Source organism: Tachypleus tridentatus, unplaced genomic scaffold (assembly GCF_004210375.1).
Source record: "Tachypleus tridentatus isolate NWPU-2018 unplaced genomic scaffold, ASM421037v1 Hic_cluster_2, whole genome shotgun sequence".
NCBI lineage: Eukaryota > Metazoa > Arthropoda > Merostomata > Xiphosura > Limulidae > Tachypleus > Tachypleus tridentatus.
In genome coordinates, this window is record NW_027467782.1 from 64,590,952 (window position 1) to 64,605,788 (window position 14,837).

At 35.5% G+C, this 14,837-nt stretch overlaps 2 protein-coding genes across 2 annotated transcripts in view; one reads left to right on the forward strand and one right to left on the reverse strand.

Moving 5' to 3' along the window:
* Positions 1–5,853: 5,853 nt before the first annotated feature.
* LOC143242362 (uncharacterized) lies at positions 5,854–13,305 on the forward strand. Its single transcript, XM_076485718.1, has 4 exons — positions 5,854–6,007; positions 10,282–10,384; positions 12,334–12,909; positions 12,954–13,305. The coding sequence occupies exons 3-4, from the start codon at positions 12,599–12,601 to the stop codon at positions 13,303–13,305; spliced, it is 663 nt and encodes a 220-aa protein (XP_076341833.1). The 5' UTR covers positions 5,854–6,007; positions 10,282–10,384; positions 12,334–12,598.
* Positions 13,306–13,676: 371 nt separating this feature from the next.
* LOC143242363 (uncharacterized) overlaps positions 13,677–14,837 on the reverse strand; it is a 31,613-nt gene continuing 30,452 nt past the window's right edge. Inside the window, exon 5 of the mRNA XM_076485719.1 lies at positions 13,677–13,746. Coding sequence (XP_076341834.1) covers positions 13,677–13,746 — 70 coding nt within the window. The remainder of the gene's footprint in view (positions 13,747–14,837) is intronic.

Genomic DNA, 14,837 nt, shown 5'->3' on the forward strand with positions numbered 1-14,837 from the left:
TCCTACACAGAAGGAAACAAATCTTGGGCTTTTACTTTGTAAACCCAGAACGTAAAACTGATTGACCGGGGAGTAATCATAATTTTATTTGTTTTTTTTACAAAATTCCTTGACTTTACATTGAAATTATTAAACTTAAAATGTCAAAATTGACAACGGATATTGTCTAATGAATGTTATATTTGATGTATGAAAAGAATTAGCCAAAATGAACGTTAATATAGCCTAAAGTTATGTTAGCATTATATACCAAAACGTTTACATTTCTTTGATATGTATTGTTATTGGAGTGTGTATAATATTGTCTTAAAAACAAACAGTTTGTTTATGTGATTCTGGTGGAAGTCAGGAAATGAGTCCATCATAACGCAGTCCCGTAATGGAGATTTCACGTAATAACGTTTATTTGTATTAAAATTGCAAAACAAAACACAAAAAAAACACAAGTTATAGCATTCAACACTTTTTTATCTCTTAAAATAGATATGCCCACAGACGTCAAACACCGACTGTTAGTCTGCAAGTTTACTACTGAGCCACCAGAGGTCGATAAAATCCAATCGAATGAAATGTTTAATTATCATTAATTTTTCTATAATAAATATATTTTTGTTTGATATTTCAATATAATTGCTCAGTTCAGTTATTGACTATAACAGGTAGCATTTCGGTTCTAAATGCACGTAAATATGCAGTTATATATAAAAGTTTGATTTCCTTGTTTTATACACATGTGCAAAGCCGCACAATCAGCTGTTGCTACTGGACCTACTGCCGGACTGGAAACTTAAATTTTAGCGATATATACTCCTTTAAGCTTACTGCTAGACTGGAGGAATTATTTGTTTTGTGCTCGACATTGATAGATAGTAACACATATGCAAGGCCTTACATGGCCAAGTGGTTAAGGCGTTCGACTTGTAATCTGTAGGTCGCGGGTTCCAATTTCCAGTCCCACCGAACATGCTTGCCCTTTCAGTCGAAGAGGCGTTACAATGTTACGGTCAATCTCATTATTCTTTCGTAAAAGATTAGTCCAAGAGCTTGCGGTAATGAGTAGCCGCCTTCCCTCTAGTGTTTCATTGCTAAGTTAGGGACGGCTAGCGCAGATAGCTCGTGTAGCTTTGCGCGAAATTCAAAACTAAACGACCTAGGTGTGCAAACTAAAATTTCAAAACTATTTGATGTTATGAAATGTACTCGAGTTTTCGAAAGGGATCTAACTGAAACATGTAGTTTTGCATCCAATCAGCGAGTTAGAAAGATTGAGAATGATATATCATAAGTTATCTCATTTATTCAAACCTGAGACTTTTTTTTTTCTAAGTCTGACTACATGTTATATAGTTGTTTCTCGATAAAAGTAGTCTGGTTTAACCTGTTTCTCATGTGAAAATAACATTCAATATCATCTAATAATAAGAAACCTTGTTTCGTGGCATTCCTCGGAGATGTTACAAAATATGTTACATTTCCACAAGCTAAGTCTGTAAATAATACATTTGTTCAAAGAAGGTAGGCTCATGAAGGAGCCGTATTTCTTCTCTGATTCAAGTACGTATTTGAAACAATTTTTGTCTGTTACGATTTCTAATTCACAAATGTAGCGATAGAAATACTTATGTCTGTTTTTACCTCAACTGTAATTCACAGTTGTGGTAATAGAATTACTTGTGTCTGTTTTTACCTCAACTGTAATTCACAGTTGTGGTAATAGAATTACTTGTGTCTGTTTTACCTCAACTGTAATTCACAGGGTAATAGAAATACTTGTGTCTGTTTTACCTCAACTGTAATTCACAGTTGTGGTAATAGAATACTTGTGTCTGTTTTACCTCAACTGTAATTCACAGTTGTGGTAATAGAATACTTGTGTCTGTTTTACCTCAACTGTAATTCACAGGGGTAATAGAAATACTTGTGTCTGTTTTTACCTCAACTGTAATTCACAGGAGTAGTAATAGAAATACTTGTGTCTGTTTTTACCTCAACTGTAATTCACAGGTGTAGTAATAGAAATACTTGTGTCTGTTTTTACCTCAACTGTAATTCACAGGTGTAGTAATAGAAATACTTGTGTCTGTTTTACCTCAACTGTAATTCACAGGTGTAGTAATAGAAATACTTGTGTCTGTTTTACCTCAACTGTAATTCACAGGTGTAGTAATAGAAATACTTGTGTCTGTTTTACCTCAACTGTAATTCACAGGTGTAGTAATAGAAATACTTGTGTCTGTTTTTACCTCAACTGTAATTCACAGGTGCAGTAATAGAAATACTTGTGTCTGTTTTACCTCAACTGTAATTCACAAGTGTAGTAATAGAAATACTTGTGTCTGTTTTACCTCGACCATAATTCGCAGGTGTAGTAATAGAATTACTTGTGTCTGTTTATACCTCAACTGTGATTCATAAATGTAGTATAACATTTTTATGTTTTTTATGACCTCTGTTCTTCATACTATATATGTAATATAACACTTGTTTGCATCTTTTGTGACATATGAAAGATTTATCTCGACATTTCTCTCTCTCGCCAGGGCTCAAAGTTTTGCACACATTATTAAGCTTGATCTGATAAATATGATATAATTTTTAAGTGTCAGCGAAAAGAAAACGTACTGAAAACTACTAAAACTACCTTAACGTGTTGTTTCAATTTAATTTGAAAATTCCTACGACGTTAGTTTTTTCCATTTTTTATTTATTTGACTAAAATTAAATAAATTATTTTAATTTGTAGTACTTTTTGTGCTCTATAGATATGAGAACTTTCTTACAAAGTTAGAAAAATGGAAAGCTGTGATTAATTTGTTCTTAAGAAAAATACATTTTTAATACTGGTCTTAATTACAAATGTAATTCTCTATATCTGTTATAAATTTCAAACAATTTTTCTTTCTCTTTTTCGCCTGGCGGATATGGTTAAGGTGGTTAAGGTACTCGACTCGTAATCCGAGGGTCGCGGGTTCGAGTCCCCCTCACACCATACATGCTCGCCCTTTCAGCCGTGGGAGCGTTATAAAGTGACGGTTAATACCACTATTCGTTGATAAAAGAGTAGCCCAAGAGTTGGCACTGAATAGTGATGACTAGCTGCCTTGCTTCTAATCTTACACTGCTAAATTAGGGACGGCTAACGCAGATAGCCCTCGTGTTGCTTTGCAAGAAATTCGAAAACAAACAAATAAACAAACACTCCACGTTAAGGCATATACCAGGTTTAGTGAAAATTAGTCCATTTACTTATTGCTTATAATGGCCACAAGCACACATACGCGGACTTTGATAAAGAATGGTTTAGGTAAGGATTAAAAAGAAACAACAACGATACGATGAATTACTGGGAGATATACTGAAACTATTTCTTATGAAATATACCTTTGCATCATAATTGTACTGAATATACACACAGAGTGGTCAATAATTTTGTGTTCATTTGTTATTGCTCACTGTTGAAAGAACCAGAATATTCTCACGAACACAAGTGAAAAGTTTTGACTTCTTTTAGTGGCGTCTAACTCAGATCGTCCGAATTGTAAGAAAACCAAAAGGGCTATAGTTAGTTTAAGTTGGCTCACATAATTATTGCTTACTCTGTAACTGCATAAATTTAACGTTCACCTTTTGATATCTGTATCATTGTTATCTGAATAATAATATTTTTAGAACAAATTTATAAGAAATTGTAACATTTTATTTGGATTTGGTTTGTTTTGTTTTGAATTTCGCGCAAAGCTAAACGAGGGCTATCTGCGCTATCTGTTCATAAATATAGCAGTGAAAGATTAGAAGGAAGACTTCTAATTAACACCACTCACCGCTAACATTTAGACTACTCGTTTTCCAATGAATAGTGAGATTCACCGTCACATTATAATTCTCCCATATCTGAAAGAGCAAGTGTGTTCGGTGAAGGGTATTTGAACCGACAACACGAACATTTTGACTCTAGGGCCCGAAATACCAGGCCATTCAGTGCTCATTATTTAAGATTCTATATTTTTTCAGGACCATTATTTGAGACCCTATATTTTTTATGGCAGGCCCATTATTTGAGACCCTGTATTTTTATATTCCAGGCCCATTATTTGATATCTGTATTTTTTTTATGCCAAGCCCATTATTTGATACCTGTATTTTTTATGCTGGGCCCATTATTTGAGACCCTATATTTTATATGGCAGGCCCATTATTTGAGACCCTATATTTTATATGGCAGGCCCATTATTTGAGACCCTGTATTTTTATATTCCAGGCCCATTATTTGATATCTGTATTTTTTTATGCCAAGCCCATTATTTGATACCTGTATTTTTTATGCTGGGCCCATTATTTGAGACCCTATATTTTATATATGGCAGGCCCATTATTTGAGACCCTGTATTTTTATATATTAGGCCCATTATTTGATATCCTGTATTTTTATATGCCAGTGCCATTATTTGAAACCAGAATTTTTTTATGCCAAGCCCATTACTTGAGACCCTGTATTTTTTTATATGTGAGGCCCATTATTTGAGACCCTGTATTTTTATATGCCAGTGCCATTATTTGAAACCAGATTTTTTTATATATTAGGCCCATTATTTGATATCCTGTATTTTTATATGCCAGTGCCATTATTTGAAACCAGAATTTTTTTATGCCAAGCCCATTATTTGAGACCCTATATTTTATATGGCAGGCCCATTATTTGAGACCCTGTATTTTTATATATTAGGCCCATTATTTGATATCCTGTATTTTTATATGCCAGTGCCATTATTTGAAACCAGAATTTTTTTATGCCAAGCCCATTACTTGAGACCCTGTATTTTTATATGTGAGGCCCATTATTTGATACCTTTATTTTTATATATCAGGCCCATTATTTGATACCTATATTTCTAGATGCTTCATCAGAATTTGTTTAGTTGATACTTGATGTGAAGCTCTTTGATCGTTCTCAGAAGACTTAAACACTGCTATCGGACGTATTACGTTTTCAGCACAGAAACTGAAACCAGGGTCGTTTTTTCGCAAAAAATATATTTGAGGAGAAGAAAGAAGGCTAATCTCGCATGCCTAACTCCAAATGAACTGAAGGCTCTGCGCTAGGGTATAATTTTTCTTGTGTGTGTGTATTAAATTGACCTAACAAGAAACGTCTCACGTATTTACCAGGAGGGGAAGGGGGCTTGCATTTTTAAGTTTCTCTATTTTTCTCGAAATGCCTTGACGTTTTACACTTTAGGTTCTACTTCTTCATCTGGGGCGTATGATATGACCTTATGATTAGGGCGCTTAACTCGCAATCCACGGATATGAGAACCGAATCCCTGTCAAACCAAACATGCTCGCAGTTTGATCTGTGTAAGAGTTTTAAAGTAACGGCCAATCCCATTAGTTGTTACTAAAGAATAGCCCCAGAGTTAACGTTAGAATGATTTTATTCCATTCTCTAAAATTATGTGACTGCTTTAGTTCTCAATCGAAGAATGTTTGATATTAATATACGAGCTCATTTCTGTTTTTTTTTCTTTTCACGCATATGAGATACTTATTTTTAAGTCGTAAAACGAACAATGTATCTGGTGTTCGATAAAGTACGTCTTAAAAATGTTGGATATTTAAGACACCCTTTTGACAAAAGCTTACAATTAAAAGACTGGTTTAAAGTACTCGTATCGTAAACGTGACACTGTTTAAGTGTCAAGAACCACCATGAGTCAGTCTTCTATCATTTTCGGAATGTTTGACGAACAAAATAATTTTCATTTTCTTCTAATTGTATGAAATATATATATATCTTTTTTTTCATGTCTGCGACGGTATCTGCCTCTGCGGGTTTTCCCTTGTTTCCTGTACGACAACCTCACACTCAGACTATAGTTAACGAGACCAGGTTTTTGTCGCAGACTACAAGGTTTACTCGGTACAGTTTGAAGAAGAATTGTAACCAACGCTTCATTAATTTGTTTAAGTAGGCAATAACTAGGCTTATGACTCTTACAAATCTCGCCAGGTAAGCTCTTTTAAATTGTATTTATTTATTTAAATATAAGTAAACAAACATCGCTTCGCAATGTAAGATAACTTTATTTTTAACATTTTGGGAAATCGTTACTTGTCGACAAATCCGCTTAGCTAGTGCTCTAGGTTCGTTATCAAAATATATAATCATCATCTAGGACCAAAAGTGGTTACTATGAAGATGCTCCGGTTTAAAAAAAGCACGTGCCATCATTGTATACATTAAATTGTAAAAGATATATATAGAGAGAGAGTATTATACTAATGAAGGGTAAACAGATGAGCCTGCAAAACGCGAATAATTTAATTTGTAGATATTTATGCGAGATATTTTCTCGATCCACCGGTGTTGTGATTTTTTTATCGTTATTTTAGGCTTGGCATGGCCCAGTGGTTAAGACGCTGGACTCGTAGTCTAAGAGTCGCGGGTTCGAATTCCCGTCGCGCCAAACATGCTCGCCCTTTCAGCCGTAGGGGCGTTATAATGTTACAATCAATCCCGCTATTCGTTGGCAAAAGAAGAGCCCAAGAGTTGGCTGTGGGTGGTGATGACTAGCTGCCTTCTCTCTTTAGTCTGACACTGCTAAATTAGGGACGGCTAGCGCAGATACCCCTCGTGTAGCTTTGCGCGAAATTAAAAGAACAAAACAAATAAAACAATTATTATTTTATGGTATTGTTTCGACATGATAAATTACGACTACATATTTTTACAGTACATATTCTCTATAGGGTTACAGTAGTCAAATGTAAGGTACAATTAATTTGTTTCTTTAGTATTTTTATTAATTAAACATTTTCTACAATACAGAGATCAGAAAAAAACTGTGTGTGTTTTATGTGTATAGGTTTCGATGCTTTATGGATAAGAAACAAAGTATTGTGTGAATTTTAATTTCCATCGTCTCCACAAGTTCCGCTTATATCCATTGTTCTTTGAGTGTGTTAATATTCAATATAACTCGATTTGGTAGACTTTCAAAAGACCATAAGAAAGAACAGTTAAGTTATGAATACATAAATCTTCAAATATTTTAAATTCTGCTTGAGAGTTGATTATAACCATTTGTGGCTCATGTAATCAAAGTTGCAGACAGTGAATAAAGAAAAGATATGGAAACAAGGTATAATCTCCAGCACTGACCGGTTTTCACGTCACGTGAGTTCCATCAGGCCTTTGGCGATAGAGGAGCCTGCAGTGCCAGTTTTTTTTTTTTTTTCTGTCTTAGTTATGGAATCGTTTTTGCTGTTGATTTTCTTGTTACAATATACAGTCCTGGCCAAAATTTTTTACACTGCTTTATATTGGCGTTATGGTTAACATGCATGGAACAGTTACTGAGTAAATACCTGAGGTGTAACTGGAAATGTAACGTATGATTGGACAAACATTTACGAGCCATTAATAGTGGGATTGAGCGTGCATTATAACGCCATCATGGCTGAAAAGGCGAGTATGTTTGGTGAGACGAGGATTCGACTCGCAACCCTCAGATTACGAGTCAAGTGTCCTAAGCACCTGGCCATTCCGGGCCCCTGTATAAATTATTTTGAACATTTGCTTGTCAAAACGCACACACACACCTCTTTTGTATAAAAAAAGTATGTTTTTAGTATAACCTTTTCTCGAAACAGTTCAACGTCAGACAATTTCTCTGTACTTGGGATAGAGTCATGTCTCTTTATGTGTCACAAGATATAGGTCGTCAATTTGTCCGACTGAACAGAAATAGTATAAAGTAAACTGACATTGCAACAACGTTAGGATACCTTCAGTGTAGTGTATCCAGAATCCTGGAACGTCATCGGATTCCAGAAAAGTCTACTGGTAGGCACCGTAAAACAGCTCTCTGGAATGACTTTGTTTTGATCAGGTCAGTACGTCAAGGTCTAAGAAGTCTTACAACACCTTAACACAGGGATGGTACGGACACATTCATTCCAGGGTATTCAGAATAATAGTGAAGAGGGGTCTGACCAGACAATGCTATTTCTTAAAAAGGGCTGTCTGCAGACCGGTATTAACTATAATTAATCGTTATAACTGTGTTACTTAGACAAGACAGCATGTTAATTTGCAGTTAGGACACTGTCGACATGTCATCTTTTTCTGGCTTGTTAAAAAGCTGATGTCGTGTTCTTCGTTCGCCTGGAAAAGAGATGAAAGAAGACTGTCTTTCCTATAGGAGGTGGTGCAGTAAATGTTTAGACAGCTATTTACTATTCATGGTAGAAAAACTCTTTTCATATTTTTCAGGGAAACGTTAAATGATCCTCTTGCTGGGATTACATGGAAAGGATATTTTTGTCATATGCTAGGCCAAGGTTTTGGTAATAACTTTGCGTTCCAAGATGACAATGCCACTGCCCAGGGTATTCATGTTGTACATGATTATCTTCATCAGGAGAACGTTACAAGATTGCCATGGTCATCAGAGTCCTCATATTATAATCCCATTGAAAGCTGTTGGGGAGAACTGAGCCGGAAAATTACTAATCACGACCCCAAGCCAACTACTGTAGCTGAGTTGCAGGAACTTTTCATTATAAGTTGAGAGGAAATCACGGTGGATTACATCAATAACCTCATTGACTACATGTCATGTCGTTTTGCAGTGGCTATTAGTATGAAGACATCCAACTAAGTACACTATTTATAATACTGTAATGATATATTTTGTCATTATATAGGTTTTGTCGTAATAGATAGATGAAATGCTAAGTTACACGACTTTCTACAAGCGTTGTGATAAAATTGTTTGCTGTTGTTATAAACCCCGGCATGACCGATTGGTTAAGGTGAACGATTAGTTCTAAAATACAATAATAACAGCGATTTTTATTGCAGACCAATTCTTGGTATCGAGTCATCATCAGGAAAGGTTTAGATTACATGTAAAAACTAGACATTCCTGCTGAAAAAGTTACTGTTATTGTGTTTTTGAAATAGTTATCTGTAATTTTAGTGGATTTTTTTAAATATAGAAATTAACTGCATGCTAGACTTTTGTCGCGAAAAACTGTTTGCCTTTGTCTGATTAATGAAATTTCGCTTGGTTTGAATATTCGCACAAAGCTACACAAAAGTGATCACCTTTAACTATTTCTAATTTTAAACGGATAGACTAAATTGAACACAGCTAGCAATCATCATTCACTGTCAACACGTTGGCTGGTCTAACCGGATAGTGGGAACTGACCGTTATACTTATAACTCATTAACAATCCTAAAGTGCAGAGTGCGAAATTTCCTTTTTTTCTTCTTAGGCAATGGAGTGACCTGGCATTGCTTGGTGATTAAGACACTCGACTCGTAATCCGAGGGTCTCGGGTTCGAATCCCGTCACACCAAACATGCTCGCTCTTTCAACCGTAGGAGCGTTACAATGTGACGGTCAATCCAACTATTCGTTAATAAAAGAGTAGCTCAAGAGTTGGAAGGTGTGGTAATGACTAGCTGCTTTCTCTCCAGTCATACACTGCTAAATTAGGGACGACTAATGCAGATAGCTCTCGTGTTGCTTTGCGCGAAATTCAAAAACCAAACCAAATCTTAGGTAACGGGACCCTAACCATGAGCCCTCGGATCTTCAGTCCAACACTCTAAGCACTAGATCACAACCAGGCCCAAGTAATGAAGTACCAATATTTTTGTACAATAACTCACTTGTAGGAACAAAGACACGATATTATTTTCTAAATGTGTCTCTCGCTCGTCTTCATAAAAGTCTTGCGTAACTGTTATGAATGTAAAAACCATCTATATAAATATAATAGTACTGTTTGTTGTATGTTTATGTAACTACTTCGCACGATGTGATGCATCTTCCCCAAAATTAGTACTAAAGTTAAGTTCACGCAGAGATACATACTAGTTTTCAGATTTGTGGGTTTTTTTTAAATTTTTATGGGTATTTTTACATTTTTACCACTACTTGTCCCCCTGGTGATATAACCAAGTTCAGCATGAAGGTTTGTCGGGTCAATATGGAATAACATGTAAGTTTGCGATCTAACATTTTGTTTTGCAGTTTTTATGGACGTTTCTTTTTCTTTACAATTATATATAAGGAAAAACAATTTTTCATGTCGTAAAATAACCTTTTATTAATCATTAATGTGCATAACTTTCGTCTTTGGGACAAGTACTCCAGCTGCACCTAATATTTTGTCGAAGTTTAACTACGAAGTTAAACCTAACTAGAGCGAATGAGCCCTAAACTGTTAAATACTTCCATTTATTACAGTTTTTGTTGTATGTTTCAGAGTGTTAAAAGATCAATGTTACTATATCAAGCATTTGTTCTGCTGATTTTGGCGACTTCATCAGTAACCAGTCACAATGAAAGAGTGCATCACGTGAGAAAAGGTAACCATAATTTAACTATAATTAATTAAACTAAATAGTTTTAAATATACAGTTCGCTATTTTATTTCACAATTCCTACTTAAGTATTGCCCATAATGTAGACTTAACACTACACTGGACAGCTCAGTTGAGTTTAAATCGAAAATACTTTGGTGATAACAAGTTTCATCTGTATTTATTATTTGTATATTTTTGGACTTCAAATAACATAGAGTAGCTCGCATCTATGGTATTCTCAGATAAAAGCTATTTTGTGAGACCATTAAACAGGTGTGCTTTATAACAGGAGACTCGATTAGGAAACTTGTGAGTTATTTGAGTTTAACTAAATGACTGAGAAAATTAAACAGACTGGACACGTAATGTTAAATGAAACCAATTCTTTATTGGGTTCAAAGAAAACGTACAGTGCCCTTGCTTGCCTACAACTAGACAGTCGCTTTCTGCAGGACTGGTGAACGAACCAACAGATTTTTGTTTCTAGAAAATTATTTTCTTTGACGTATTCACTAGCCATAGTATAAGTGGTACAAACGACCAGCGTTTACACGTGACTCGTCGTTATCTTACAACATAGTTGAGACTATAACCTATAGATATCATCTACTCGGCCAGTGAAGGATACTGATGAATTTTTATCCTTTTTATACAATATGAGTGCATTTCAAAATTCAACTAAATTATCATTAGAATTAACACGGTGTCACAAACGGCTCAACCCTACCTGCAAATCTGAATTATTTGTTAAGTTTTTGGTACTTCTATGATAGACTTTAGGTAAAAGACTTGGAATTCACACAACGTCAAAAAAGTAAATGCAGTGAAATAAAATCACTTTGAAAAAGAAAATAATCTATTTTATATTTCGTTCAAATGGTCTGAAGGCTCAGTTTCATGTTCATATTAAGCCCGATGAAGTGTAGTTGTTCGAAACGTTGTTATATAAAACAAAGTTCACATCAGAAATGGGCACGTCGAAGCTTAAAGTGAGCGTTGAATCTTAGAATGCACCAGTGTTTATGCGAAAATTGCATAAAATCTGACCAAATGAATTATTTGTTAATTTATATTAACAAAAGAAGGTAGAAAATATATGTTATGCCTGTGTACTACATATGAGAAGCTACTTATTAAATTTGTCTTAACTCCTCATTTATCAAGCGTGTTAAAGCGTGCGACTAGTAATCTGAGGGTCGCGGGTTCGAACCCCGGTCGCACCAAACATGCTCGCCCTTTAAGCCGTGTGGGTGTTATAATGTGACGGTCAATCCCACTATTCGTTGGTACAAGAGGAGTCCAAGAGTTGGCGATGGGTGGTGATGACCAGCTGCCTTCCCTCTAGTCTTACACTGCTAAATTAGGGACGGCTAGCACAGATAGCCCTCGAGCAGCTTTTTGCGAAACAAACAAACAAGCTCCTCATTTCTGAGTAGTAGATTAATATAAGTGATTTTAAGTACCCAAAACTGTTCACAGGTGTAGGAATTTAACTTATGTTTTTCGTTTCACTTCCACAGTTTTATCTAAGTTCGTACAGTATTAACTAAGAATGCTTTCAGGAAATCAGTTATAAAATGTGAAATACAGATATATATATCTTCTCAAATTAAGTCCTGACTGACACAAAACTGTTCATTCATCAGAGACTACACTTTATCTCCTGTATTTTTATGATACTTATTCAAAATGTTTTATTTCTCATGTAGGAGTTTCATTTTGAAGTTCACACGGCTCAAACAAAATTGGATATGCACTTGTTATACACACATATATTATTCTAGATAATGTGTAATATGTTAAAAACTTGAACCAGAATTTCCAATTATGTAGATAAATCGACATAAATATTACGTGTTCTTTGTCGTGAATGTCTAGTTTTAATGCTTCTCACAAAATAATAATAAAACCCAATGAGCACATATTTTCATTATATCCATAATACATTCCAGGTCGTAGGCGTGGTCCAGGGAACTACCATTATCCATATGGTGACAGTTTCGTACTAGAAGTTGATGGAAACGGATACACATTCTATCCAAGAAGAAAGAGGCCGAGCAGTTCGTGGTACGACGGTATTCCAGGGAACATCAAAACTATCCATCAAGCTGGTTCTCATCACCAAATAGTGGATGGAGTTCTCACAGACATACTTGTGATAGTTATAATGTTGACAGCATAACCTTAGATGAAGCTCTCAACTGGGTTCAGCACATCATGTCACGTGGTCATAAACTCCCCATACCCGTGACCTGTTCAACAATATTTAACCCATCAGCTTCTTCCAACGACAGATTTCAGTTTTGTAGGACACCTGAAAATAAAAAAGGTCACTGCCGATATATTCAACATTGTTTACGACGAGAAATGTTTAGAAATTATCAAACGTTTTACAACCATGTATGTATTATTAAAGGTCATTATGTTGGGGTTTGTTGTCCCGACTCCCACTTTGAAGATCCAACCAATACAATCCAACCTGCAACCTCATTACTGCCTACTACCCTTTCAATGACTTCGTCATCAACCTCAGTACCACCTACCACTCCTTTCAATGACTTCTGTCATCAACCTCAGTACCACCTACCACCCTTTCAATGACTTCATCATCAACCTCAGTCCCACCTTCCATTCCTTTAACGACTCATTCATCAACGTCACCTCCACCTACCACCTTTTCAACGAAACACTCATCGACTTCACCACCACCTACCACCTCTTCAACGAAACCCTCATCAACGTCACCTACACCTACCACCTCTTCAACGAAACACTCATCGACTTCACCACCACCTACCACCTCTTCAACGAAACCCTCATCGACTTCACCACCACCTACCACCTCTTCAACGACGTCCTCACCAACCTCAGAAACATCAAGTGAAAGTCCTTTCGACAAGGGTTCATATATCTTTGCTCAATAATTTGCTTGTTTTGTTTACTTCATTGCAAACATAATAAATAAAAATATCATATATGTATATGATTTTGATAGGCCCCTCATAAACTAGTGGGGGACATTTTTGTTGAAAAACAGCAACTACCCAATCCGTTTTTTTTAACTTGAAATAACATTTTTTGGAAATGTTTATTGGCGCATGGGTTGCAAAAGTGTGATTTTAAGTGATAAGGTGACTGAAATCGCTTAGCGCATCACGAGCTTAATGGCCAACCATAAAAAAATATAGCATAGGTATTCAGGAACCATTTAAAATCACCTTGGTAAGTGCTGTGCAGCAAGATGAGTACAATATTATGCCAATAGATGCTTTCAAAATGTTCCTGTCTGGTCATCCTACTCCTGACTACCGTGATGCTTCGATCTTCCTTGCTGAATCGCAGGTTGTTCGTATCTCAGTTGAAAGCTAAACATAAAACGGTGATAGGAGAAGCATAAAACATTGACAGTTGCTTAGTTAACAATGCTGAGAATGTGACTTTACTGACATATATACTGAATTTACTACCAGTGAGTAGACCTTAGTACTAGCTAGTATGGAGACTTGAGGATGCTGTATTTCATTTTAGCATTTATCAGTTAACAAAGAAAATGTGCCTGGAAGTAGAATAACATAGATATGTCCAAAATCACCCTCTTTGGGGATTTTCGGATTGAACTTACTCTTAATATTTAACAAACTATAGTGTAGAGACACTCCTTGGTTTCTGAGGGACGTATTAAAAAATATGAACACTATTTATTTATCTGGAATGTTTCTTCTGTGTGTGTTTTTTAATTTTCAGATGCTAGCGTACACAACAATGATAATGTTCAGTTGCAGTGGATTATCTAGTGTTTTGTCTTAGTCTTACACTCGAATACAAATAACAATGAAGTGAGATAATCTAGTGATTATTCCAAAGTTACTCTGGACTACCAAAGACATTGTGATGAAATAATATATATATATATTTCCAATATTACAGTTATCACCTACGTCATGATCAAATCAGGTAAAGTTATTAACGTTAATCCGTTTATCAAATACACCAATATACGATTTTTCTCCTATCAGTGGTTTCTAAATTCACTGACATTTAAAATCTGTAACATGTTGCGGGGACAGTAGGATTGCTAACTAATACATTTTAGCCCTGGCGTAGCAGCACATTAAATGACTCAAAGTTTGTTTTCAAGTTCAAATTTTAAACTCGTATTTCCGTTGAACTTTGATAGATTTGAGATTTAATTACAATCTAGGGCTCAGCAGGTCAAACTCTTTTGATGGACGTATTTGACCACGCTCAAGGTCTCGTAGATTAGTTTACTCAAATTCTCTCTAAAAGAATTTCATGTACCGTGGCTATTGAGAATTCCTTCTTGGTTTGTTTTAAACGTACGTAATATTAGTCGAACTTCTATTTTCCAGCTGTGGTCGTTAGTTGCACAAACCTTTCTCCAAAGTAGAAGTTAAATAGTTTACATGTTCTTACAGAAATGCAGCCCGGCGTGACC

Bases quoted from the DNA above. Each gene is read 5' to 3' on its own strand.
- LOC143242362 (XM_076485718.1), top strand. From the start codon at position 12,599: ATGTCACGTGGTCATAAACTCCCCATACCCGTGACCTGTTCAACAATA. The intron at 12,910-12,953 runs CTCAGTACCACC...TCTGTCATCAAC, and splicing joins TCAATGACTTCGTCATCAAC to CTCAGTACCACCTACCACCC.